The 27,231-nt window shown below is 58.3% G+C and overlaps 2 protein-coding genes and 1 pseudogene across 5 annotated transcripts in view; all 3 read right to left on the bottom strand.

Moving 5' to 3' along the window:
- The window catches only part of LOC118151450 (cadherin EGF LAG seven-pass G-type receptor 1-like), an 11,298-nt gene extending 6,928 nt beyond the window's left edge, over positions 1-4,370 (bottom strand). The window contains exons 1-2 of the mRNA XM_078339204.1: positions 4,239-4,370; positions 1,404-1,566 (exon numbers count right to left, since the gene is read on the bottom strand). Coding sequence (XP_078195330.1) covers positions 1,404-1,566; positions 4,239-4,370 — 295 coding nt within the window. The remainder of the gene's footprint in view (positions 1-1,403; positions 1,567-4,238) is intronic.
- LOC128928918 (cadherin EGF LAG seven-pass G-type receptor 1-like) lies at positions 4,278-27,231 on the bottom strand. 4 transcript variants are annotated; one of them, XM_078339201.1, is made up of 8 exons: positions 26,168-26,491; positions 16,187-16,414; positions 13,122-13,234; positions 10,152-10,272; positions 6,879-7,062; positions 6,427-6,528; positions 5,235-5,311; positions 4,278-4,417 (listed from the first exon to the last, which is right to left on the bottom strand). In XM_078339201.1, exons 5-8 carry the CDS (start codon positions 6,976-6,978, stop codon positions 4,388-4,390), a joined length of 309 nt encoding a protein of 102 aa, XP_078195327.1. In that variant the 5' UTR covers positions 6,979-7,062; positions 10,152-10,272; positions 13,122-13,234; positions 16,187-16,414; positions 26,168-26,491; the 3' UTR covers positions 4,278-4,387. The 4 variants fall into 4 exon arrangements, with proteins under 4 accessions (XP_078195327.1, XP_078195326.1, XP_078195320.1 ...); XM_078339200.1 differs by lacking the exon at positions 26,168-26,491 and adding an exon at positions 18,908-19,045; XM_078339194.1 differs by lacking the exons at positions 4,278-4,417; positions 5,235-5,311; positions 6,427-6,528; ... (1 more) ...; positions 10,152-10,272; positions 13,122-13,234 and having other exon boundaries at positions 26,168-27,231.
- On the bottom strand, positions 18,738-21,365 carry LOC144581425 (cadherin EGF LAG seven-pass G-type receptor 1 pseudogene; annotated as a pseudogene).

The following is a 27,231-nucleotide window of genomic DNA, read 5'->3' as shown; positions in this document are numbered from 1 at the left end:
TGGAGTGCAGCAGTGTGATCTTGGCTGACTGCAACCTCTGCCTCCCAGCTTCAACCACTTCTCCTGTCTCAGCCTCCCGAGTACTGGGATCACATGTATGCACCATCACGCCTGGCTAATTTTTTGTGTTTTTGGTAGAGATGGCATTTCGCCATGTTGGCCAGGCTGGTCGCAAACTCCTGACCTCAAGTGAGCCGCCTGCCTCAGCCTCCCAAAGTGCTGGGATTACAGGCACGAGCCACTGTGCCCAGCCTATTTATTTATATTTATTTTTTGAGACCAGGTCTCACTCTCTCACCCAGGATGGAGTGCAGTGGTTCAATCTCAGCCCACTGTAGCCTCAATCTCCTGGGCTCAAACAATCCTCCCACCTCAGTCTCCTGAGTAGCTGGGAATACAGGAGCATGCCACCACACCTGGCTAATTTATTTATTTTTTTAATAGAGAAGGGGTCTCACTACAGTGCCCAGGCTGGTCTCGAACTCCTGGGCTCAAGCAGTCTGCCCACCTTGGCCTCCCACACTGCTGGGATTACAGGTGTGAAGTACCATGCCTGGTTGACTGACCATCTTTAGAACAGAATCGATTTCCAGCTTCCTGCACCCTACATGTACCTACACCTGTCTGCAGTGAGCCTGGAGGCAGGACCCTTGACACCCACCCTTCTAGAGCCTCACACCTGAGGGTCTGGAGGACCTGCCGGCTGGACACCCAAGATCATGGCCCAACATCTCCCAAGCCTGGGACCTGGCCCCTGGGAGCAATGGGTGAGTCACTGCAGACTGTCTTCCAAAGACTCCATTCACAGATGAGGAAACAGGCCTAGCTGCTGGTTTTTTTTTTGAGACAGTTTCCTGTCACCCAGGCTGGAGTGCAGTTGCCCGATCTTAGCTCACCGCAACCTCTGCCTCCCAGGTTCAAGTGATTCTCCTGCCTCAGCCTTCAGCGTAGCTAGGACTACAGGCGTGCACCACCATGCCTGGTTACTTTTTCTACTTTTAGTAGAGACAGGGTTTCACCATGTTGGCCAGGCTGGGTCATAGGATTTACCACATGACCCAGCAAATCCACTTCTGGCTCTACACCCAAAAGACTAAAAGCAAGGACCCAGATATTTGCACACCCACATTCGCAACAGCACCATTCACACAGGCCAAAAGGTGGACATGACCCAGGCATCCGTCAACGGATGAGCTGACTCCTGACTTCACATGATCTGCCTGTCTTGGCCTCCCAGAATACTGGAGTTACAGGCGTGAGACACCGCACCCGACCCCTAAATTGTTTTTCTAAGAGCATGGCTAAGCATGGCCGGGAGCCCACCTGCTACACCCATGGGCCCAGCTCCTGGGTAGAGCCCCGATGATCGCGGGGTTCCACCCCCCATGCAGCCAGTGCCTTACTCATGTTGGCGGTGACAATGACGAAGGGCCGCAGGTATGTCCGCTGCACGTTGCGTGCCACGTTGCTGAAGTAGCCCTCGAGGTGCTGGAGCAGCTGTGCCGTGCCACCCTCGCTCCACTGATCTGCTCCCACGCTGTGCTGGTGGCCGGGGCCAGGAGGTTGCTGCCCGAGTAGATGACGTCCTGGTTAGACAGACAGCATTCAGTGCTCCGCCAGCGGAGGGAGGCCTGGCTCTCGGGACCAAGGGACACCAGCCCTGAAAGCCTTTGCTCATCTAGTGGGCTCATTCATTCATTCCGGCCCCGCACTTTAGACTGTGCGCTTTAACATGAGTTTATAATTTTTTTTTTTTTTTAGATGGAATCTCATTCTGTCGCCCAGGCTGGAATGCAGTGGTGTGATCTCGGCTCACTACAACCTCCGTCTCCTGGGTTCAAGCAATTCTCCTGCCTCAGCCTCCTAAGTATCTGGGATTACAGGCATGTGCCACCACACTTGGATAATTTTTGTATTTTTAGTAGACACAGGCTTTCACCATGTTGTCCAGGCTGGTCTCAAACTCTCGACCTCAGGTGATCCACCTGCCTTGGCCTCCCAAAGTGCTGGGATTACAGACATGCGCCAACACACCCGGCTAGTTTTTGTGTTTTTAGTAAAGACGGGGTTTCACCATGTTGACCAGGCTGGTCTTGAACTCCTGACCTCAGGTTGCTCTACCCACCTCGGCCTCCCAAAGTGCTGGGATTACAGGCGTGAGCCATTGAGCCTGGCCCAGTTTCCAATTTTTTTTTTTTTAAGTTTACCATCTTAAGAGGAATAGATGGTATATTTTTATATAGCTCACAAAGTATATAAAAATCCAGAGAATTCAAGATGCTTCATATTTTTGGCCTCATTTATTAGATTTACAAGCCCTGTTTAAATGCTTGGAAGATCTGTTTGCTAGCCAAACTGAAATACAAAAAGAAAAATCAAATATCTGACATATGATTCCATTTAAAATACGTAAGGGAATTTGATGGTCTCAGTTTATAAATAGGATCAAACATTAATCAAAGTTGAATTCAAATAGATAAGAAGTATTTTTTAATGTGTGATTTCCATACATCCCGAACCCCACCACATAAACTAGAGAGAATGTGGGTGATTCGCTGCCAGAGGCCCGAACTGTCAGAGTGAGCCCTGCCACAGGTTTTTTCCACATATACCCCAAGATGCTAAGCTGAAGACATGTGGAGATGTCCCTGGTTTTATCAGAACTCCTCCCAAACCCCACTGAGGCCACTGTGGACACACAGGCAGCTCCTCCAAGGGTGACCCTCTGCCTCTGCACCTCGGGGTCTCTGAATGACTGGGTGGAGGTGTGGGGCCATGTTCAGGGATTTGGGGACCACACCCAAGGTAGAAACCAGGGCCGGGCACAATGGCTTACACCTGTAATCCCAGCACTTTGGGAGGCTGAGGCAGGTGGATCACCTGAAATCAGGAGTTTGAGACCAGCCTGGCCAACACAGTGAAAACCTGTCTCTACTAAAAATACAAAAAATTAGCCAGGCATAGTGGCAGGTGCCTGTAATCCCAGCTATTGGGGAGGCGGAGGCAGGAGAATTGCTTGAACCCAGGAGGTGGAGGCTGCAGTAAGCTGAGATCATGCCACTGCACTGCAGCCTAGGGCAATAGAGCAAGACCCCATCTCAAAAAAAAAAAAAAAGAAAGAAAAGAAACCGGGAGGGAACTTGTTTGTAGAGTCACACATGGAGAACAAATGCCACTGGCCCAACTCTCAGGCTGGGACTCAAATCCCAGCGAGAGGACCCTGCCTTGTCTCTGGGAGCCTTGTGCACACCTGAAGCTCTCATGGGGGGCCCTGCATGGACTGGAAGCCCTGTGTGGGGCCTGCATGGATGGGGAGGTCCCTGAGGGCTCCCTGTGAATGGGGTGAGGAATGGGGCATCCCCCACGGGCTCTGTGTGGACAGGCACTCCTCTGGGGGTCCTGCATGGGTGAAGAGACCTGCCCAGAAGTCAAAGGAAACTTCTGGAGCCTCCAAGAGCCGTTTCCAAACATCAGCTGTGTGAGTCTCTTAGCAGACAGTGCTCAGGGGCTGACGACTTCGGCACATGGGGCGGGAGGGTGGAGATAGAGGCGTGGCCCTCTGAAAGCCCACTGCCCCTTAGGAGCTGTGCCTCTGGGCAAACCCCTCAGCTCTCTGTGCCTCCGTTTCCTTACCTGTCAAATGGGTGGATGATATTACATCATAGGCTGTGGGGAAGGGAGAGGGGGCTGATTCAGGTGAGCCACTTAGAACCTTTATTTATTTGTTTCTTTGAGACCGAGTCTCGCTCTGTTGCCCAGGCTGGAGTGCAGTAGCATGATCTCAGCTCACTGCAACCTCCACCTCCCAGGTTCAAGTGATTCTCCTGCCTCAGTTTCCAGAGTATAGTTGAGACTACAGGCACACACCGTCAGGCTGGTCTCTAACTCTTGACCTCAGGTGATCCACCTGCCTCAGCCTCCCAAAGTGCTGGGATTACAGGCGTGAGCCCCTGTGCCCGGTTAGAACCTCTTAGAAGCCACTTAGACCACACTCTGGGCACTACTGAGATCACCCACGGGGCGGTGACCTGCGCGTTTCCTCCCAGAAAACTCCCTAGCCTTCATCGTCAGTTTAGCTGGGGGCCGCACCTGCCGGGGCTCACATTTGCAAAATGAGTGTTTGCCTTGGGGATTCTGGACACAACCATCTTCTACAAGCTGGGGTCGACGCTCGGCCCCATAGCGCCCGCCCACCGGCATCCCTGAGTGTCCCCGAGCTGGGCCTGCGGCCATCCTACCTCGTGGAAGTCAGCATCCTGTGTGGCCGCCAGGTCGAATCCCTGCTGCCGGCTCTCGTGCTGCAGGATGCGGCCCAGCAGCTGGTAGGCCGTGCACCCGTCAGTGCCGGAGAGTGTGGCCGTGTGCCACATGGCGTTGCACAGCGCCCTCACCAGCCGCAGGGCCCCGGCTTCTCATTCTGGAACAGGGAGGCAGTTGCGAGGTGTGCAAACACTTGGTCGCTTTCAGTCCCTGCTGTTACTCAGAAACTCACTACCGTCTGGTGCAAGTTTCCTTGTCAGAATGGAAGTTCAAAAATCCAAAAGCCTGGCCGGGCGTGGTGGCTCATGCCTGTAATCCCAGCACTTTGGGAGGCAGAGGTAGGTGGATCATTTGCGGTCAGGAGTTCAAGACCACCCTGGCCAACATGGTGAAACCCCGTCCCTACTAAAAACACAAAAAATTAGCCAGGCATGATGGTGCGCACCTGTCTGTCCCAACTACTCGGGAGGCTGAGACAGGAGAACTGCTTCCATCTGGGAAGCGGAGGTTGCAGTGAGTTGCGACTGGGCCACTGCCCTCTAGCCTGGGAGACAGAGTGAGACTCCGTATCAAAAATTTAAAAAATCCAAAACCCCTAAAATGAGCACTGCTGATAGTTCGAACATGGAAAGGACGGGCTGGTGGGCTGCAAAGGACTCGGAGAGAGACAGCCAGTGGGAGACCCAGGAACAACCCCCGTGAGACAGGGCAGGATCAGAGGGCAAATGGGGTCAAACGCAGGGACCCTGTGTTCTCAGAACCAAAGACGCAGAGCCGGTGTCGGGGGACAGTACACGTGGGGGTGCCCAGTTCAGGTGCCAACGCTCCCAAGTCACAGGAGCCCATGGGGCCATCCCTGAGTCATCAGCTGTCCCAACACTCCCCAGCCCAGGAGCCCTGGCCCACGCAAACTCTCCTGCATACACGAGCACACATGCGCCCCCGCTGAGCATGCATCCCTGAGGCACCCCTACCACGGTCCTGAGGTCCACGAAGGAGACGGTGGTGCAGTTGAAGAGCTCTGGGGGCAGCCAGCGTCGAACTGCATTTCCTGGGGAAGGAGAGCAGGAATGCAAAGCCTGAAACTCACATTGGTGATCCATGCTGGTGTATTTCCATCCCCAATCTGAATGTACTCAAGCCCAGAACATGGTGTGGCGGTGAGAACCCCATGAGGGCCCGGAGGCACGGTGGTGCCTACAAAAGCCAGAGGCAGGGCCAGTGACTTCAGACGCTTGGGAGAGGCCCTACATCGCAGCACATTTCCTCAGAGACATCCAGACTCCCACCCTCAGGGCACATGTGTCGGCCCCAGGGGTCTGCACCCCTCATGCCAGGGCCATGGCCAAAGCTGCTTTAACACTGACTGACAACCAGGCATTTCAGGCGCCCAGCAAACAGCAGCCAGCACTCCTGAGCAAGTGTGTGAGGAAGAAACCAGCGGCCGGGCATGATGGCTCTCGCTTGTAATCCCAGCACTTTGGGAGGCCAAAGTGGGTGGATCATGAGGTCAGGAGGTCGAGACCAGCCTGGCCAATATGGTGAAACCCCGTCTCTACTAAAAAATACAAAAACTAGTTGGGCATGGTGGTGCACGCCTGTAGTACCAGCTACTCAGAAGGCTGAGGCAGGAGAATTGCTGGAACCCAAGAGGTGGAGGCTGCAGTGAGCCAAGACTGCACCACTGCATTTCAGCCTGGGTGACCGAGTGAGACGTCGGCTCAAAAAAAAAAAAAAAGAAATCAGCAACACCATCTGCCGGGCAGCCATGATGTCACGCGCCAGGGATCCGCTGCAGCTGGGCCTTTACTTGTGCTGCCTCACTGGACTCCCCAGGCATCCCTCACAGCGTGGACATGGTCACTGTCCCCATTTCACAGGGGACACCTGATGCAATGAACAATGAAGCCATTTGTCCCAGTGCCCCAGGCTGAGCGGCAGAGCAGGGAATGGCCGGGTGTGACTGGCAGGCGTCCCTGTACACGCTGTGCCGTTCCTGTGTCTATTACACCCTCTGCCTGCACTGTGTATTTACTGGTAGCGAAAAGGCGATCTAATTTCTCCCAGCACTTGGCCTGCATGTGTTCCGACATCTCGACTGGCTCTCCCACAAGGACGTGTGCCTCGGTTCCCCACCCGTGGACCCCACCGGCCACAGGGACTCACCGACGGACCCCTTGGGGCATGGCACTGCAGCCGGCTGCCCGAACTTGGTCTGTGGCCACCAAATGCTGGCCTCGAACACTTTGGGACAGCCGTTGAAGGTCACTGGGTTAGAGAAAAGAGAAGGCCGCTCAGCAGGGCACGCTGTGCTGACGGCCACAAACGGGCCCTGCTGTCTGTGTGCGCCTCCCCCCTGCAGGAGGCCCTGCTCCCACTAAGAACCGAACCCTAGCATCTCCCCCACCCCCCATCCACGCCAGAGCTGGAGAGGGGGTGACCAGGCTCTGACCCATGCCCTTCACACAGAACCAGGTTTCTAGAAGGTCAAGAGGACGTAGAACACAAAGGAGCCCAGGGTCCCCCCAAACACCCTGAGCGCACGCATACACGTGCACGCCAGCCCGGCGGCCTGTCCCTGCGCTGTGACCTGCAAGGAGTGAAGGGGCAGCTCGGACCTTCGCAGCCGAGTGTGGTGACCTCGGCGAACGGGTTGTCACAGCGGTTGCACTGGTGGCCGATGACACCAGGCTTGCAGGCACACTGCCCAGTGGTCATGTCGCAAGCACGGCTGTGGGAGCCATGGGGGAAGCAGTCACAGGGTAGGCAGGCGTCCTGGGCTGGGGCCTGGTAGTAATTCTCCTGCAAAAGCCAGAGGCAGGGCCGGTGACTTCAGACGCCTGGGAGAAGCCCTATGTCACAGCACATTTCCTCAGCAACATCCAGACTCCCACCCTCAGGGCACATGTGTTGGTCCCAGCCGTCTGCACCCCTCATGGCTACCCTCTGCCCACACCCCACACCCCACACCCGACAGGGGCTGCCTCCCAGGGCCCTACAAGGGAAGCTCTTCCCAGGACAGTGGTTCTCCCAGGAAGCATGACCTCCCTCCCTCACGTCTTAGCAAATCCCAACAGCGGGCACCTTCATATCTGTCCTAAAAAGAATCAGAGATCCAAATGGAGGCCCTTGGGTGTTTTTTTAATGTTATTTTGAAAAATCAGAGGCCAGGCACCGTGGCTCATGCCTGTCATCCCAGCATTTTGGGAGGCCAAGGCAGGTGGATCAAGAGGTCAAGAGATTAAGACCAGCCCGGACAACATGGTGAAACCCCATCCCTACTAAAAATATAAAAATTAGCTGAATGTGGTGGTGTGCACCCGTGGTCCCAGCTACTCGGGAGGCTGAGGCAGAACTGCTCGGACCCGGGAGCTGCAGTGAGCCGAGATCACGCCATTGTACTCCAGCCTGGCGACAGAGCAATATTCCATTTCAAAAAAACAAACAAACTAGAAGCCACCTGAACGTCTACCATTGAGCAGGCCAGGGTGACAATCAAGAGCTTGTGCTTTGGGTTCAGAAAGTCCTGGGTTCGTGCCTGACCCTTTTGTTTACCAGCTACACTGCCTGGGCCAGTCACTGGGCCTCCCCAGGCCCAAGTACCACCCCCTCCCCCCAGAAAATGGTGCAGGCTGTGTGACCTGGGCAGACTCGTGAGCAACGTTCAGACTGTGTGTCAGGTGGGACTCCAGCTAGGTGTAAAATGACAGTGAGTGGCAGGCCCCAAAGAGATGCTAAAACATTCACCACCACAGCTGGGGGGGAGATGGGGTGACCGCCATCTTTGTTTGTTTCTTACATTTTGTATAACTTTATTTTATTTTTTGAGATGGGGTCTCACTCTGTTGCCCAGGCTGGAGTGCAGTAGTATCACCGCTCACTGCACCCTCAACCTCCAGGGCTCAAGTGATCCTCCCACCTCAGCCTCCCGAGTAGCAGGGATCACAGGCATGCACCAGCACACCCAGCTAATGCTTTTATTTTTTGCAGAGATGGGGGGGTCTATGTTGCCTAGGTTGGTCTTGAACTCCTGGGCTCAAGTGATACTCCCGCCTCAACCTCCAGAGCAGCTGAGATTACAGGCACGAGCCACCATGCCCTGCCTATAACTTTGGATGAGAAAAAAATCATAGGCAAGTTTTCACCAAGGCACTCCCCAAGTTCCCTCTGCTCTGTCGCCCACTGTGCCGCCACCACCACCTGGTAACATGTTACACTGTCTCGACCCAGGATAGCTGTTTCTTTCAGGACATAAGTCTCACTTGCTGTTGGAAGCAATGAGGGCACTCGGGACACTACTGACATCACAGGACTACATCCAAGGGTGCCCCAGTGCCAGCTTCCCTCCCAGAGCCGGCCACATCTGCAGGAAGCTCATGTCCCCCGCCCAGGCTCCTGTCACCCTCGGACCTAACATTTGGGTTTCAAGTGACTGTGAGCTCCATGGCTGTGGTGTACATGAAGGTCCTGAAGGAGGTGATGGGAGGGGTCCCTAGCGTCTGTGCTGAGAACACGTGTGCACATCTGGAGACCATGAGATGGGAGCTCCGTGCTGCACGCAGGTTAGGACTGAGTGCCCTGGATGGGGGTGGGGCACAACTTACCAACACAATTAGTCATGCTTTCTATTTCAAAACTGCTATTGTCATGGGATGCTAGCTTGGTGAAGACCATGAAAATGGCCAGGCACGGTGGCTCACACCTGTAATCCCAGCACTTTGGGAGGCTGAGGCAGGCGGAGAGTTTGAGACCAGCTTGGCCAACATGGTGAAATCCTATCTCTACTAAAAATAGAAAAATTAGCCGGGCACGGTGGAGGGTGCCTGTAATCCCAGCTACCTGGGAGGCTGAGGTAGAATTGCTGGAACCCTGGAGGCAGAGGCTGCAGTGAGCTGAGATTGTGCCACTGCACTCCAGCCTGGGTGACAGAGTGAGACTCCATCTCAAAAAAAAGGCCAGGAAAACAGCCAACCAGGAGGCCAGGAGGGCCAGAGATGTGCCAGCCCTCTGAAACGGCTGGGCTTCCCACAGCCATGGACGCTGGGCTGGGAGCAGGTAGGGATTCCTGCTCCATGGATGGAGGCTGGCAGGGTTGAACCCGGAGTTTACATGCAGAAAGCAGCCATGGAATATTCACAGGGCACGGGGAGCAGCAAGGAAACCAAAACCACATCTGTGCACAACTGTGGTGTGATGGGCACAGACAGGTGTGCGTGGTGTGTGTATGGGCAGGGCATGTGCAGGCGTGTGAGTGTCTGCAGGCATGTGAGTGCAGGTGTGTGAGCGTTTACAGGCATGTGTCTGCAGGTGAGTGTTCATAGGCGTGTGTTTACAGGCATGTCTGCAGGTGAGTGTTCACAGGTGTGTGTTTACAGGCATGTCTGCAGGTGAGTGTTCACAGGTGTGTGTTTACAGGCATGTCTGCAGGTGTGTGTGTGTCTGCAGGCGTGTGTTTACAGGCATGTGCCTGCAGGTGAGTGTTCACAGGTGTGTGTTTACAGGCATGTCTGCAGGTGTGTGTCTGCAGGCGTGTGTTTACAGGCATGTGTCTGCAGGTGAGTGTTCACAGGTGTGTGTTTACAGGCATGTCTGCAGGTGTGTGAGTGTCTGTAGGCGTGTGTTTACAGGCATGTGTCTGCAGGTGAGTGTTCACAGGCGTGTGTTTACAGGCATGTCTGCAGGTGTGTGTCTGCAGGCGTGAGAGTGCAGGCATGTGAATGTCTGCAGGCGTGTCTGCAGGTGTGCGAGTGTTCACAGGTGTGTTCACAGGCATGTGAGTGTTCACAGGCGTGTGTATAGCGGCCTCCATGCGTGTGTGTGAGCACACACAGCCATCTCCCTGGGCTCAGAGCCTGGGGTGGGCATGCAGGGACCATGGGGCTTGGCCTCACCTTGCATTGGCACCGGCCATTGGTCTTATTACAGTCGGGATCGAAGCCTTTGCTGACAGCACAGTGGCAGGGTCCACAGATGGGGTTCCCCCACCAGCCTCTGGGGCACGGAAGGTCGAGTCTGTCGGGAAAATGAGAGGGCAGATGGAAGGTTTATGTAACGATGCTTTCTAGAACAAGAGGCCCGCTGGTGGCATGGAGACGGTTGACCAGGAAGCTTGGCTAAGCCCAGCTCGGGGAGCTTCCCTTCCACGTTACATGGCCTCAGTTTGCCCTCTACTGGCTCCCACCCTCACCTCCACCCACAGACTGACCATGCCCAAAGCAGCCGTGACAGCGTGTGTTCACTGTGTGTCCCACGTCCACGCCATGCCTGGATCACTGGGGTCTAATGACCACGGACCCCACTGCAAGGCTGGCCTCTCACATCGCAGCCCCACACAGGTAGACTGAGCTCAGCTGCCTGGCACCACTTCTCCAAGGCCACGTGGGGTGAATGGCAGCATGAGATGCCCTGAGGGAGGTTCCTGAACAGGGAGTTCTGCAGTTTCTGTTGTCCCCCAGCCCTATGGATGCTCAGGGCAGCCACGCCCTGGTGTAGCATGCCCTTAGGTCAGTGGCCCATGTCCACGCACTCAGAATCCAGTGGAAGCCAGTCCTGCTTCCCTGAGCCTCCCCCGCAGGGAACAGCAGATGCTGAAGATGAGTGACACTGCAGGGACAAGGCCAGGCCTCTGAGGCGCTGGCGGCGGCTGCACACGAGTCGCCCTACCCGTTCCTGTCATGGGCGGCACCTCCTGCAGCCCCACCTGCCTGCGATGTCCCCACCCAAGTGTCCTGTGGGCTCTTGCATTCCCCATCCTCGCTAACAGAGGTCCCTCTACCCAGCTGCCAGCCTCTCGAGTTCACTCACTTGGTGAGCAATTATTAAGGACTGACTGTGTACAAATCAGGGTCATAAAGACACCCAGGCAGAGATGGAGTCTGGTGTTTATGGATATGTGTGTGTGCGGTGTGGGGGCCCCAGAGCCTTCGTCTCCCTGCAGCTCTGGTGGTGGTGGTGCCAGGCATGGGGTTGCTGGGTCAGCCTCCTGGTAACACCCCCTGCTCTGAGCTGTGTTCCATGTGGCAGCTGGGGGTTCCCCAAAACCAGACCTGTCACTTTTGTGCTGGGCCCCCACAGCCTCCATACAGCCGAGCTCTGTTCCTGGCTTGTGGGCCCACCCCTGTCCTCACCCAGGCCTCTCTGCCTCCCCAGATGACCCCCAGGTTCTTTAGACCAGCCTCATCCCTTGCTCCTCTCCAGCTCGGCTCGGTTGCTTTTGCTCCCAGAATGCCCTCCCGCTTCAGCCTCCCTGGCTCCCACCTCCCTCTCCACTCCCAGGGCACCTCCTCCAAGCCCTCTTGCATCACATCTTGCTGACATCCAAGTGTGGTGTGGTGCCATCTTCTTGAGAGGTCACAAGCCCAAGGCCACAGGCTGCTTCCCACTTACGGGGCTGCAGCCGGGATCACAGCATCTGCTCTAGGCTCAGGTATACAAAGAAGAGAGTGTAGCAGGTGTCCCTGCACCTGATGCCCACCAGCAGCTGAGGCCCATGAGCCGTGGGGGCATCCCCTCCCTCCACGGGGGCCTGGAACTGTGGTTTATGAAGAACCAAGCTGCTCCACCTTGGACAAACTGATGCTCTGCCATCCCTGTGCAAAGGGCACTCCGGGAGCCCCGAGAGCACGCTACTGCCAGTCCTAACACCACCAGGATCTCCACACACATCAGACACGACTTCAACCCCACCGACTCGAGAAAGTGTTCTGTATAATCACACCCATCTCCCTGCATCTCAAGGGGCCTGTTTGCTCTGGGCACAGGACTCCAGATGAATGAGTCGTGTTACATGTTTCTGGGGTGGACACGTGATCCAACAGGGTTAGTTTGAGATGTCCAAATTGATTCTTACTGCCCAGGTACAGTGGCTCACGCCCGTAATCCTAGCACCTTGGGAGGCTGAGGCAGGAGAACTGCTTGAGCCCAGGAGGTGGAGGTTGCAGTGAGCCAAGATTGGCCCACTGCACTCCAGCCCAGGTGACAGAGCAAAACTCTGTCTCAAAAAAAAATATGTCCCTGTTATCCAGAGTTACACATATCTTTGGGTCAAAATAAGGAAGAGGAGACACCAACTCAAGAGCGAGGATGGCCAGGTGGACTCTGCAGGCATGGAGTCTCGCTATGTTGCCCAGGCTGGTCTTGAACTTCTGGGCTCAAGCAAGCTGCCTGCCTTGGCCTCTCAAAGTGCTGGGATTACAGGCATGAGCCACCTTGCCTGGCCAGCCTTGTCTCTCTGTCTGTCTGTCTCTCCCCCCGCCCCATATATATATATACACACACACATATATATATATTTTTTTAAGATGGAGTCTCACTCTGTTGCCCAGGCTGGAGTGAAATGGCACAATCTTGGTTCACTGCAACCTCAGACTCCTGGGTTCAAGTAATCCTCCTGCTTCAGCCTCCCGAGTAGCAGGGATTACAGGCATGCACAATGACACCCAGCTAATTTTTGTATTTTTAGTAGAGATGGGGTTTCACCACATTGGCCAGCCGGGTCCTGAACTCCTGACCTCAGGGGATTCACCTGCCTCAGCCTCCCAAATTGCTGGGATTATAGGCGTGAGCCACCACGCCTGGCCGGCAATAACATTTTTAATGTAGAGATGTACTACACTTAATTTAATGATTCCTTGGTTTCTGAAAACATGAGCCAGATCGTTCACGTTTCCAGCACTATAAATAACACTGCTATGAACATCTTTGTGCACTTTGGATTTCTTCAGTAAGACAGATTCCTCGACCTACAACTGAGGGATGAAAGGGAAAGCAGCTTGGAGGTGCTGCACAGGGCAAGGGTTGTTCTAACGCACAAAGCATCTGTGAGTTGCTCAGAGCTGCCCTGCCTAGGGAGAAGGCCCCACCTGCAGAGAAGGTGAGCTGCACCTGCTCGTCCACAACCTCCAGGGCAATGAAGTGTTTCTCATTGAAGCGGCCATTGTAGAGCAGCAGGCCGTTCCTTTCCTGGGTGGTAAACCTGCGGAGCCAAGCAGAAGCACATCACAGGCTGAAGACCCCAAGGTCAGAAGGCTCCCCAGGCGTGACAAGCCCAGCCAGAGGAGGGCGGGCGCTGGTGACCACGATTCAGGAAGAAATGGCCTCAGGCATGCATCCTTCCCAGGGAAGCAGAAAGCCCATCAAGCTTGATGAGCAGCATTCTTTTCTGGAAGTAGCAAACCAGAATCCATGGGGAATCTGGATACTACACCATGTAGAATGTGAACAGATCCCATCTGCGGCCAGGCGCGGTGGCTCACGCCTGTAGTCCCAGCACTTTGGGAGGCTGAGGCGGGTGGATCATGAGGTCAGGAGATTAAGACCATCCTAACATGGTAAAACTGTCTCTACTAAAATATACAAAATTAGCTGGGTGTGGTGACACACGCCTGTAGTCCCAGCTACTCGGAAGGCTGAGGCAGGGAATCGCTTAAACCAGGAGGCTGAGCCAAGATCGCGCCACCGCACCCCAGCCTGGGTAACAGAGACTCTCTCAAAAAAAAGGAAATATCCCATTTGCACAACATGCTATAAGCACAGCCCATAGCCAGGACACCTGTTACAGATATGTTTGGACAGAAAGCATGTGCTATATATTCTCTTACTTTCTTTTTTTGAGATGGAGTCTTGCTCTATCGTCAGGTGGGAGTGCAGTGGTGCGATCTTGGCTCACTGCAACCTCTGCCTCCCGGGTTCAAGCGATTCCCCCGCCTCAGGCTCCCGAGTAGTGAGGACTACAGGAGCCCACCACCACGCCCAGCTAATTTTTTGTATTTTAGTAGAGATGGGGTTTCACCATGTTAGCCAGATGGGGGCTGGTGGGCGGGGTCAGTGTCAAACAGCCCTGCACAGCTCCCCCGGCAAGCACCCTCCACCGCTGGGGATGGAGCAGTAAAGATGAGACCCAAAGCCTAGTGGAGGGTCGGAAGAATGCAAGCAGAAAGAGGAAAGGCCAGAAAACAGAAACCAAGGCCCTGAGAGGGACCCTGGGGAAGGAGGAGGAAAAAACAAAGAGCTGGGGGGATGATAGGCAGCTGGGAACGGAGCCCAGAGCCCACTTGGGAGCCCAGACGCTTGGCAAAGAGAAACCAGAAAGAGGAGAAGGGGCCGTGAAAGAACCCACCTGAAACAAAAGCAGCGAGGCGCCCCCCCAACCCGGCCCCTCGCAATGGCTCTCAGAGGCTCAAGAGGGCCCCGTCCCGCCCACAGCCCCACTGCTCCCGAAGTGGAACTGCCCTGGCAGCCTGGGAGGCATCTTACGATTTTGCTTTTAATGGCATTCCCTACAAAACCCTCGGTGATTTAGCATCGGCTCTGCTTGTTCAGCCACCATCACATATAGTTCATCAATTGCTGTCCAGTACCACAGTCTCACAAATATAAAATCTGACAAGCAGCAGCACAGCCTTCTCTTGTGCACACATGTCATTCAACATTTTTGGAGGTGGAGAGGATAGTGGTGGTCACCAGCTGCAGAGGGTGCAGGGAAGGGCTGGAGAGAAGTGGGTTCAGGGGTACAAATAAAGACACAGTAGAAATAAATCATTTTCTGTTGCTGTTTTGAGACAGAGTCTCTGCCGCCCAGGTTGGAGTGCGGTGGCACGATCTCAGCTCACTGCGACCTCCACCTTCCAGGTTCAAGTGACTCTCTTATCTCAGCCTCTTGAGTAGCTGGGATTACAGGTGCCCACCACCACAGCCGGCTAAATTTTGAGCTTTTAGTAGAGACAGAATTTCACCATGTTGGCCAGGCTGGTCTTTAACTCCCAGCCTCAGGAGATCCACCCGCCTCGGCCTCCCAAAATGCTGGGATCACAGGCGTGAGCCACTGTGCTCAGCTAGGAATACACTCTAGTATTCAACAGCATGGGTGGGAACACAGAATTAACAATAGTTTATTGCATATTTCCAGAAAACTAGAATAAAAAAGTTGCAGTGTTACCAATACAAAGAAAACAGAAATGTTCGAGGTAATCAATTTCCAATCACCCTGATTTAATCACTACATATTGTATAAGGTTATCAAAGTATCACATGCACCCCCACAATATGAAAAGCTACTATATATAACTTTTTTAACTTTTTTTTTTTGAGACGGAGTCTCACTCTGTCGGCAGGCTGGAGTGCAGTGGCGTGATCTCAGCCCACTGCAACCTCCACCTCTGCCTCCCAAGTAGCTAGGATTACAGGCACCCACCACCACGCCAGACAAAACCAACAAGAGCCAGGTTTTGCTCTTGTTGCCCAGGCTAGAGTGCAATGGTGTGATGTTGGCTCACTGCAACCCCCACCTCCTGGTTCAAGTGATTCTCCTGCCTCAGCCTCCCAAGGAGCTGGGATTACAGGCATGCGCCACCACGCCCAGCTAATTTTGTATTTTATTTATTTATTTTTTGAGACAGAGTCTCACTCTGTTGCCTAGGCTGGAGTGCCATGGTGTAATCTCAGCTCACTGCAACCTCCACCTCCAGGGTTCAAGCAATTCACCTGCCTCAACCTCCTGAGTAGCTGGGACTACTGGCACGTGCCACCACACCCGGCTAATTTTTTATTTTTAGTAGAGACAGTTTCACCACGTTGGCCAGGCTGGTCTCAAACTCATGATCTGGTTTGAGATCCGCCCACCTTGGCCTCCCAAAGTGCTGAGATTATAGGCATCAGCCACCACGCTCAGCCTAATTTTGTATTTTTAGTAGAGATGGAGGTCTCATTATGTTGGCCAGGCTGGTCTTGAACTCCTGACCTCAGGTGATCCACCTGCCTGAAGTGCTGGGATTACAGGCTAGAGACACCGAGATTGGTCTGGAGCTACTCAACTGTCAAAAGCCACACGTGGGGGACACAGACATCGCCATCTCGAAGGACACGAGCATGGAGACAGCTCGCCCCTTTCCTAAAGAGACCCATGTGACGAGGCGGGAGGCACACTCACGTGAGGGAGACGGTGAAGTGGAAGTGCTGTCTCAGGCCCCGGAAGGTGACAAAGGACCGGGGTGGGAAGCTCCTGGTGGTGACCTCACAGTAGGGCCTCTCGTACTTGCCGTGGGGGGGGGGCACATGCAGTGGAAGCCGCCGATGAGCAGGTTCACACAGGTGCCCCCGTTCTTGCACACCCCGTTGGCACAGTGGCCTGAGCAGGCGTCCACCTCGAAGTGTTCTCCTGCAGGGTGAGAGGAAGACACCAGAGAGGAGGTTACGGAGCAGCCAGGGAAGAGCCCACGGGCCCCTCGAGGACCCCAGGCACATCCCAGCCACAGAGTCAGCTGCTGAAAGAAAACCTGACTGACTCTGGGTCAGGGCTGTGACATGAACAGAATCCCCCCCCCCACCAACCCCAGCTCTTGGGGACTTGCCCAGAGCTGTGCCAGAGACAGCTGCACCCAGCTTCCAGTGGGCAAGCCAAGGATGGTAGCCGATGGGGAGGGGGTTCCAAAAATCACTCCCTGGGGTCAAAGAAAATGCATCAACAAGCCCTTCCCAGGCTCTAACCCCGCTGTGAGCACCCTGTGGGGTGAGCTGGACTCTTCTGAGGGCCTCACGCCCCACCCCACGCCTGTGCCCGTGTGATGGCAGAACATAGGGAGCCTCGTTGGAGATTCAGAGCATGCCGCCATCACACAGCCCAAAGGCCACTTCTGAGCAGGCTGCCTGCCCTGCCTGCCGCACGCCCTCCCACCCCACACACAGACCCCTCGCACTGTCTGGTCACCCCTGGATTCCAACTCGGTTCTAATCTTGCCCGTCTCACTCAGCAGCCTGTGAGCTCCAGAAGGGCAGGCATCATCACCCTGCTCTGATGTCCTCCCCAGAGTTTAAACTCCTCTGTGACAGGAAGGTTCTGGAAGCTTTCCTGGAGTGACCAGCCAGGCGGCCCATCGCACACTGCCTTTGCCCCTCCCTGTCGGCCCTCAGAACAGGAGTGCTCAGAACTTCATCTGCTGGGAGGGGCTCATGTTCGCCATGCTTCCAGCCAGCTGTTCCTGGACTGGCTACTGCATCCTCCTGCAGCCAGGGGTGTGGCCGGTGACACTCCCACCCCCACATGGGGACAGTGGCCTGCAACCCACACAGCCCATGCTTCCTCCTCTGGCTTCTGAGGTGAACACTGGCCGGAGTCTCCTCTCAGACCTTCAGGGGCTTCCAACGACCAGAAAATTTCCAGCAACATTCTCTCCCAGGTATGGAATTTTAAATGAATGCATTTAAAAAAATATTACATTCACATCCTAAACAAACAAACAAAAAAAACACAGTGCAAAATGTATGGTGTGGGCCGGGCGCCGTGGCTCACGCCTGTAATCCCAGCACTTTGGGAGGCCACGGCAGGTGGATCACCTGAGGTCAGGAGTTTGAGACAAGCCTGGCCAACCCGGGGAAACCTGTCTCTACAATATTCACCAACAAATAGGCTGTACCGCCACAACTGCACAGAAGGTTTGTATCATCAAAACCGAATCTGTAAGTTTCACATCTATAAGCAAACAACTGTAACCGGAAGCTGTGAGCAATCCAAGCCCTCCTATATCACAGAATTACAGCCAACCTCGGAAACGAAACAAATCAGAAAGTTAACTTGTTAATTCTTCCAGGGCTCCCGTGGCAATGCTGCGTCCTAATAACTCACTGTTGAAATAGCTCCTCTGAAACTGACTCAAGCAGCGAGCCAATCCGAGCTCTTCCTGGCTGTGGTCTTATAAATAAGGTCGCCTGCCTGCACCAGCACCCTTGGATGCATGGTCAGGCAAACCTCAAAGAGCCACTGGGGGACCTTTATTGTTCCCCCAGCCCCGCCAAGTGCTTCTTTCTCTTCTGCGTCTTCCAATACCAACACATTCTATTAGTACGGCCCCCCACCCCGCAGCACCACAGGCCAGCCCTGGCCCTCGGAGTCAGAGGCGTGGAGGACCTGCCAAGCATCTGACCACGGAGCCAAGGTTTCCTCTCCCTTCTGTGCACCTCCAGCCCCAGGGCCAGCAAGCAAGCTACCCACACTGGCTCCACCACTAACTGGGCAGGCCTCTTCAACAGCTCCCAAATTACAAGCCCGTGTCCAAGAGCAGAAGCCAAGATGAGATGAGGCTATGCTTTTCAAAGAGCTTACACAAAGCCCTGCACACAGCCACCCATCTGTTATTATCTCGAGGAGACAGAAAAGCAAGACCAAGGGGACACCGGCTACATCACAGGGTGACTCAGGGGCCGTCTGACAATCTCCAACGGTGCCACCCTGGAATTAATTGGCACATGGAAGGGTCAGTGATCTCTGATCTTCCCAGAGAGCCCTGTGGCTGGCTGATGAAAGAGCATACACAAGCAAACCCTGTGACCCAGATCACCCGAAGGCCACATTTTAATAGCTGTACTCAGGAGCCACTAGCTTGCTGAGGAAGGCGCTGAGCCCTGGTCTTGAACTTGGAGAAGCGCGGGCCTTCTCCCAAGAAAATGCTGACGGAAGTAGCATGGTGCCTCTCCCCCAGCTGGGCCTAAGTGGGACGCTTGCCCCAACATCTAACTGGAGGCAACAAATCCTTGCAGAGCTCCCCACGCCCGGCCCAAATGCACCCCAGCATGCCAGGCAAGGCCCTTGGTGGGTTCCTGAGGTTCTCCAGGCGGCCCATCCAGAGCCGCTCCTCCAGCCCTAACCGCCACTCACCAGACACAGACACCTCGGGGACGAGCGCCTCCAGTGGCCGCTTGTTGTCCAGGTCCCAGCTGAGCGGCAGCTCGCCCGCGGTGGGGTCCAGTAGCAACAGGTGCAGTTCGTTGCCACGAAGGAAGGTGTAGTTGAGGCTGTCCGACAGGTCGGGGTCATGGGCTGGGATGCAGCTGATCACGCCGGTGAGGAAGCTGTTCGACTTGTTGGTGACAGAGTTGTTGAAGAGGATCTGGAAGTTGGGCAGTACCGGAGGGTTGTCATTCTGGTCCACGAGAAGAATGCACACCGTGGCTTGGCTCACCAGTGGGGCCGATGTGGCCTGCACCACCAGCACGTACTCTCCCACCGGACCTCAAAGTCCAGCTCCACCAGGGCATGCAGGTCCCCATTCAGCAGGTCCAGCTGGAAGAAATGCCGAATGTCGCCCTCCATAATCTGATACATGAGCTGGGCATTGGGGCCTTCGTCAGGGTCCTGAGCACGGATCTTTGCCACCACCGACCCCACTGGGTTGTTCTCCTCTACAAACAGCTCCAGCTCGTCCTTCTCAAACATGGGGGCATTGCCATTAATGTCCAAGATGGTCACTTGGCTTTCCACCGAGGCGCTAAGGGCAGTGGGGCTGCCGTGATCCACAGCCACAGCCCAAAGGTTGTACACAGCCACGTTCTCCCGGTCCAGCCGGCGCTGGGTGTGGATGACACTGGACATGGGCTCGATGTAGAAGTCCCCATAGCCATCGTCCCCACCCTGGAAGGTGTACAGCAAACGCCCATTGGGACCCGAGTCCTGGTCCGTGGCGGAGACCTGGAGGATGCTGGTTGAGGGTGGAGCATCCTCAAAGATCGAACCCTGGTAGAAATCCCACAGGAACTGGGGCGTATTGTCGTTGGGATCGAGGATGAGGATCTCCAGGGTGGTGGTGTCCGACTTCTGCGAGATGCCGTTGTCCAGGGCCATGATGGTCAGCGTGTAGGCGACCTGGTGCTCACAGTCCAGCTCTATCATGGTGTACATGGTGCCACTGTCGGGATCATGGCACGGGGTCCTGAATCATGTAGGTGATGCGGGCATTCTCTCCTGTGTCCTCGTCGTTGGCACTGAGGGTAGCAATGGAGGTGCCCACGGGCCTGTCCTCACTGACGCTCACCGTGTAATGGGCGCTCTGAAAGACCGGCCGGTGGATGTTGGCGTCGGTGACGTTGATGAGGACATGCGCGGTGTGCGCCGTGTGCCGTCCGTCCGACGCTGTCACCGCCAGCACGTACTGCTGCTACTGCTTGTAGTCTAGAGGTGGCGCCAGGGTGATGAGGCTGCCTCCCCTCTGGCTGCTGAGCGCAAACCGGTTCCAGGTGTTGCCGCCCGTGAGCTGATAGGTGATCACACGGTTGGCGTTGCGGTCGCAGGCCTGCAGGGTCAGCACGCTGCTCCCCACGGCTGCATCCTCGTTCAGACGCAGCTAGTAGGTGGTCTGCGTGAACACCAGGTCGTTGTCGTTCACGTCCAGCACCGTGATGGAGACGCTGGTGGAGGAGCTCATGGGAGGCGAGCCGTGGTCCACCGCCTCCACCCCAAAGCTGTAATGCTCCACCTCCTCACGGTCCAGCTCGGCACACAAAGTGATCCAACCGGAGCTGTTGTGGATCTGGAAGGGGAAGTCCGGGGCCGGGACAGGGTTCTTAGGCCCAGCGCTGCCGCCCCCCAGAAAGGCGGAGGCCATGTCCACCAGGCGATAGTGCAGCCGGGCATTCTCCCCAGAGTCTGCGTCTACCACCTGAATGTGCACCACGGAGTAGCCCAGGGGCACGTTCTCCAGCACCATGGCCTGGAAGGGGCTGCTCACAAAGATGGGCTCGTTGTCATTGACATCCAGCACCTGCACAGACACAACCCCGGAGGAATTGATGAGCGGCGGCCGGCCCCCATCCTGGGCTTTAATGCTCAGCAAGTACTTCTGTACATCCTCGAAATCCAGGGGGTTGATGTCATCCAGGATCCCGCTCAGTGAGTGCAGGTAGAACTGCCAGGCCAGGTTCCCGCTGAGGAGGCTGTAGTGAATGGCCGCGTTCTGGCCCTGGTCCCGGTACGAGGCCTGCACGCGAAGCACAGCCGCGTTGAGACCCACGTCCTCGGGCACCTGGACCACGTAGTTCTGCTCGCTGACCTGGGGGTAGTTGTCATTCTCGTCCTCCACCTGGATGTACACGGTGGCCGTGGCGCTGAGTGGGCCTGGGTTGCGGCCCTGGTCGCTGGCCTCCACCAGCAGCTGGTACTCGGCTGCCTCCTCCCGGCCCAGCACCGCGCGCATGCTCACCACGCCGGAGCTCGCGTTCAGCTGGAAGATGTCGCACGCGCCCCCCAGCATGCGGTAGCGCATGTTGGCGTTGACGGGCGAGTCATCTTCGCTGGCGCGGATGGTCAGCACCTTGTAGTCCACCTCGAGGTTCTCCAGCATGGGCTCGCGGTACTCTGACTGCTGGAAGACCAGGCTGCGGTCGTTGGTGTCTTTGACCAATACGGTGATGCAGGTGGTGGCCTAGCGCAGCTGCGTGCTGTAGTCCACGGCTTTTACCCTGAGCACGTGCATCTCCTTGGTCTCCCGGTCCAGCTTGCTGGCCTTGCTCACCGCGTCCGTGGCGGAGCCGATGCGGAAGTAGCCCCGGGAGCGCTCGTCGAACAGCCCCTTCATGTAATAGCCCACGCGCTCCTCCTCGCCCTCGATGGTGTAGTGCGCATGAAGCTGGAGGAGGGGGGTGCCCGCCGGCTCGTTCTCAAACAACGCCACTTGGTAGTTGGGCATCGGGAACTTCAGGCTCCCTCTGCCACTCGTGCCCCGGGACCGTCACACCGGACCCGCCCGGGTTTGGGGCAAGTTCGGCGGAGGCGATGGCGATGGCGACACGAAGGTGTCCCCGAGGCGGCGGCCTCCAGTGCCAGCTCCACCGGGACGGCGCCAGCCGCGCATCGCAGGGCGCACAGCAGACACAGACAGATGGGGCGGCCGGGACAGCAGGGCCCGGGACGCGGTGGGCAGCTGCAGGCGGGGACGGTGGTTGCGGCCGCGCCGCCACCGGGCACCGAGAAGCAGAGCGCCCGGCAGAGCCCAGGCCCTGGGAGCACAGCCCGCGCGCGCCGGGCACGGGCTCGGCAGCCGGGATGGTGCGCGCGCGCCCGCAGGCGGAGGCTCAGCGCCGTCGGGGCACCGCGGGCCTCCAAGCGGACTTGCAGCAGCGGGCGCCGGCCAGGTGCATGCAGCTCTGGGGCCGGGCGCCCGAGACGCGCCGCCGTCCTGCCAGCCGCCCCTCGCGGCCCACGTCCAACAGCTCCCGGGGAGTTTGCGCGGCGCCCACCGCGTAGTACGGCGGGGCCCGAGGGTGAAGGTTCAGGCCCTGCCAGGGACGCGCAGCTCCCAGGCGGAGGCTCGCAGCCCCAGCGCCGGCAGGGCGGCGGCGGCCAGGAGCAGCAGCACGGGCAGCAAGCGGGGGGGAGGGGGGGGGCGCGGAGCCCGAGCCTGCCGGGCGCCCAAACACAATCCACGCACCCGCCACGCCTCCTCATCCACCCGGCGCCCGACCCTCGTGGCGGGCCGCGTCCTGCCTCCCCGGGGGTCCTGGCGGGGACTGTGGGGACCGCGCGCCCGGCCTCCCCCGCAGCTTCCACTTCTAGAGCACTTTGCGAGTTTGCGAAGTTGGTTTCAAGATGGCTCCTCCGCGCGTCCCGGGAGGGCGCTGCGCATCAAAGTGCGGCGGCGGCTCCAGGTGGCTCCTGCATGGGCTCGGCCTGGCAGGCGTGGGAAGCGGGGGCCCCGCCCCCCGCCCCCGGCCCCCGCCGCGTATTGTTCGGCGGGGGAGGGGGGCTGGTGGTCCTGGTTAAGGGAGCAGGGCCGGGAGAGGTGGGGCTGGGGCCCCCGTTGGCCGCTACCCGTGGGGCAGTGGCTCCACACCTCGGGCGCTGGGCCGCGGCTCAGAGCCTGGCTCCTCACCCCGGCAGAACAGATCCACAGAGACCGCCGCTAAGGGTGCCGCGCGGGTGGGACCCGGGGGCTGAGGGCTGGGGCTGAAGGGCCAGGGAGTCCCCCATTAAGTACTGCGGCGGCTGTCCAGAGGGGGTTACCCATTTTACAGCAAGAGGCACGGAGGCTAAAATGCTTCGCGCGGACTAAAACTCCCTGGACTTTGAAACCCAACTGGCAGCTACCGGATCTGCGTCCCACTTGGTATTAACTTAAAGAAGAAAGCCGGGTTGACATTAGGGATTTGGAGCGGAGGGCGGAGGCGCGCTCATCGGCGGCCGGCTCCGAGCGTTCGCGGACGCGCTGCGGAGTCCCAGAGCGTTCAGCTCCTCCCGAAGAGGGTTGAGGGGGACTGGGGGCCCTGGAAGCCGCCTGTGGCGAGCAAACACCCGCGGGGATTTAGAGCTGGCAACGGCCCCGCCCCGGCCTCCTGCGGAGGCCAGCAGTGCGGGGACGAGGGTAGTAGAGACCTTGGAGCTTTCAGAACCGTAACACACACACCCGCCTCCTGCAGGGAACCACGGGCGGGGCGGGGACAGCTTTAGGTCCCAGAGTCCGGTACACCTGCCTCCGGATCCGGCACAGCCATAGAGGGGGTGAGGGCTTAGGACTTCGCGAGCCCCCCCCCCCCCCACGGGCAGGGCTTTGGGACCGTGCGACATCACCCCTCCTGTGGGGCTTTGGGACTGTGCCACTAGCGGCTGGGAAGGACACGCACTCTCCCTCGGTGGCGCTGGGGCGCCTGAATTCAGGGCAGCCCTTAGGCCTCCCAGTGGTCGGGGACCCTAGGTGGAGGGCTCCTGGGGCGGGTCGGAGCCGTGGGTGAGAGTATTGCGCAGTCACCTCTAGAGCGGTCTTTTTGGCAAGGGAGGGTCGGATCCTGCAGCCAAATATCTGAGCTGAGCTTAGATGAGTCCAGTCTCAGCGAGAACCGTGGGCGGCTGCGGAGACCCGGAAGGGTTTCTCGCTGAAGCCAGCGGTATGTCTGTGTGTGTCACACCCATACTCAGCCAACTTCACTCAAAGCGTTTGAAACAATGGTTTCGGGCTGAATGAAGCCCAACGCGAGCATTTTCTTCCCAGTATCAACTATGTGAAGACGTTACATTGATCTAAAAGGTGGAGTTGCGCCGAGCGCGGTGCCTCACGCCTGTAATACCTGCACTTTGGGAGGCCAAGGCAGGTGGATCACGAGGTCAGGAGCTCAAGACCAGCCTGGCCAACAAGCTGAAACCCTGTCTCTACTAAAAACACAAAAATTAGCCGGGCGCAGTGACAGCGCCCATAATCCCAGCTACTTGGGAGGCAGAGGCAGGAGAATTGTTTGAACCTGGAAGGCGGAGGTTGCAGTGAGCCGAGATTGCGCCACTGCACTCCCTCACAGGATGCCAGGAAGGAAATGGAGCTACTACAGAGGTGGTGAGGTGCCAGGGCCCACGGGGGGCCCACCTGTTGCTCGGGGGCGAGCACCAGGCGCTGGGTAGACGGGGGTCCGTGCGTGCCTGTGTACGTGCGTGGGTGTAAGCGCACGTGTGTTTAGACAGCGCGTGCAGGGGCCGTGCGTGCGTTTGTGTGCGGTGCGCGCGAGTGTGTCCTGCGTGTGCACGGGCGTGGCGGCGGCGGCGGGCGCGCGACCTGGCCGCGGTAGTGCGTGCCCGTCGCTTTGCGCGCCCGCCCGCCGGAGCGCAGCATCGCCTGCGGCCAGGAGTATGCATGCGTGGGGTGAGTGAGCGAGTCGGGGGCCCGGGCGCGGTGGCCTGCGGAGAGCAGCCGCGGGGCGCCACCGTTCCGAGGACGCCCTGGCACCAGGCCCAGCCCCCAGGTCTCACGGCCGGCCGCCCCCTCCCAACCAGCTAGCCGCGGCCAGGGGGGCTGCGGAAGAGGCGGGGAGGGGGCGTCGGGAGAGGCCTGCAGGCGGCCAGGCCGAGAACCGCGTCCTCCCTCCCGGGTGCCGGCAGCGGGGGACCGCCGCGGAAGGGCGGGGCCCCCGGGCGGGCAGCCTGAGACCCTTGAGGAGCCCTGAAAACAAAAGGAGATGGCGACGACTCCTCCGAAGTCAAAACAACCTTCGCTGGCGGGGGCCCAATGCTGGGCAGCGGACTCCAAGCCCTCTGCCTTAACCCCTTCGCCGCCGCTGCCTCCTTCCTGCTCCTGGCAGGAGGCTGCAGGGGCCGACCCCACCGGGAGCCGGCGAGGTGCGGGCGAGGTGGGGACTCCTGGCTGCGGCCGGACGGGGGTGGGACGGCACCCAGGCACGCTGCGCTCCCGGCTGCCCTCTGGTCCCCTTTACCGCGCGCGTCCTCCCGCCCCGCCCCGTTTCCCACCTGGATTCGGGGTAGACTTGCCAACTCACCGCTCTGTGAGGCTGGGAGGGGACGGCTCCGACCCCAGCGCTCCGGCAGATTTTTTTATACCCTATCTCCTGTGCAGCTAGGCTTTTGCAGGCGGCGCGCTCCGCACCCTGCATGCGGGGGAGAGAGGTGCTTCCTCTCCTAGGGCGGGGGCACAGGTACGGCGAGGCCTCAGGCACAGAGCGCCCCGGGAGCTGGATTCCTTCAGAGCCCCCTATTCCTTCAGTTCTTCCCCTATCCGAGTGCCCGAAACCTACCTGCGCCTCTGTCCCTCCGTCTCGCCCTCTAGCTCTCTCTCCCTGTTACCCACCCCCCAGTCCCCGCGTCGGAGACACAAGCTGCTTCTAGACAGTGCTTTGGGGCCGGGCATGCCCTGCGCGTGCCGGAGGGCGCCCACCCGGACCCCCACCGGGAGCCAGGGTGGGACCCGAACCCCGCCGGAGATCGGCGTGGATGGCACTGGTGGGCAAGCTTGCACCTCCTGGGCAAGCCGGTGGCAGGACAGAGCCTAAGCCGAGGCTGGCGCCGAAGTGGGTTCGGGAGGACGCGCTGCCTTCTGCACCCGGGGCGCCACCCCACCCCCTCTTCCCTGGCCCGGAACGGGCTTGTTCTCGGGTTCCCGAGGGGTGGGGGGCAGGTCCACACACACCCTCCCCCGACGCGGAACGGGGGAGCCAGGTTCGCCCGCGGTTGGAAAGAAAGCCACCGCTCTTGCCGTCCCTTAGAGCCTGTCACCCGCGGACCTCGCTCCCAGCCCGAGGAGGTCACCCAGCGCCTGGCGTCAGGCTCGCGGGCTGCAAGGGTCCAAAGTTCACTGCAGGGAGAGGAGGGGGCGGTCAGAAGGTGGGGGCGAAGGTAATGAATGAAGAACTAGTCCCAGCCGTGGCCACTCACCTCGGCGCTGACCAGACTCAGGTAGCAGCAGAGAGACAGGAAGAGCGCCCAGCAGCGATTCCTGCCGACTCCGGGCCCGGCCCCGCGGGGCCCCGGACGCATAAACTGAGCGCGCCGCCCCCAGGGCCAGGGTGGGGGTCTGGGGAAGGAGGTGAGCTCGGCTTGGGTCCTCGGCGATCAGGCGCTCAGGCCGCTGCAGCTGCGGCTCCCCCGCATGGCCCCCGGGCGCCACTGCCCCCCGGCTCGGTTGCTGGGGGACAGGGGAGGACCTGGGCACAGGACCTGGATCCGAGGCCGCTACCTGGGCGGATCCCGAGCCCGAGTGAGCATCCATGGCGGGGGGGGGGGGGGAGGCTGCATTGTGAACATGCCGAGGCGTCTAGCCGTGTGGGGGCGCCCAGGGGACTCCAACCTCCAAGAGGAAAAGGAACACGGCAGTCGATGGTTCGTCTTCAATCGCAGGCTAAAGGCGTTTTCCTCTGCCCGCCGGCTTAGCTTTTTTGCAACATTTCCTGAAAAGGCCCCCAAAATAGGAAAGCGCAGGGCTGGGCACCTCAAGGCCCAAGTCTCCCCCAAAAAACTTTTTCCAAAGTTGGCTTTGCAACGGCGGCTCGAATACCCGGGCAGGGAGAGGTGCAAACTCCCGCCCGGGCTGGGTGGGGGGGGCGGGAGCGTGTGCGCCCTGGCGCGGGCCCCCGGTCGGCAGGCACCGCTGCTCAGCGCGCGCGCCATGCCCGCTCTGTGCTCCGCCGGGTTCCGCCGACAGGTGGACTCGGCGCGAGTCGGTCGGTCTGCCTGCCTGCCTGCTGGCTCACGGCTCTGGGCGTCCTCTGCGGGCTGCGAGCTGCGGCTGCTCCGGTTTTCTCTTTGCAACGAGGCTGGAGGGTGGGCTTTTTTTTTTTTCTTTTTGCGCGTGTATGTATGTGTGTGCGCGCAAAATATCTCTAGCTTGGGAATCAAAAATGGGCGCTGGCGGCCAGAGGGGAGCCCTAGGGAGGCAGCGGGGGAGGCTGCGGGCGCACGGGAAGGCAGGCGGGCCTCTCCCGGCTGCAGGAGGAGTTGCC

The sequence above is a fragment of the Callithrix jacchus genome, chromosome 1, assembly GCF_049354715.1.
Source record: "Callithrix jacchus isolate 240 chromosome 1, calJac240_pri, whole genome shotgun sequence".
NCBI lineage: Eukaryota > Metazoa > Chordata > Mammalia > Primates > Cebidae > Callithrix > Callithrix jacchus.
Note: the sequence above shows the minus strand (reverse complement) of the source record. Positions and strands in the feature narration are given on the sequence as shown.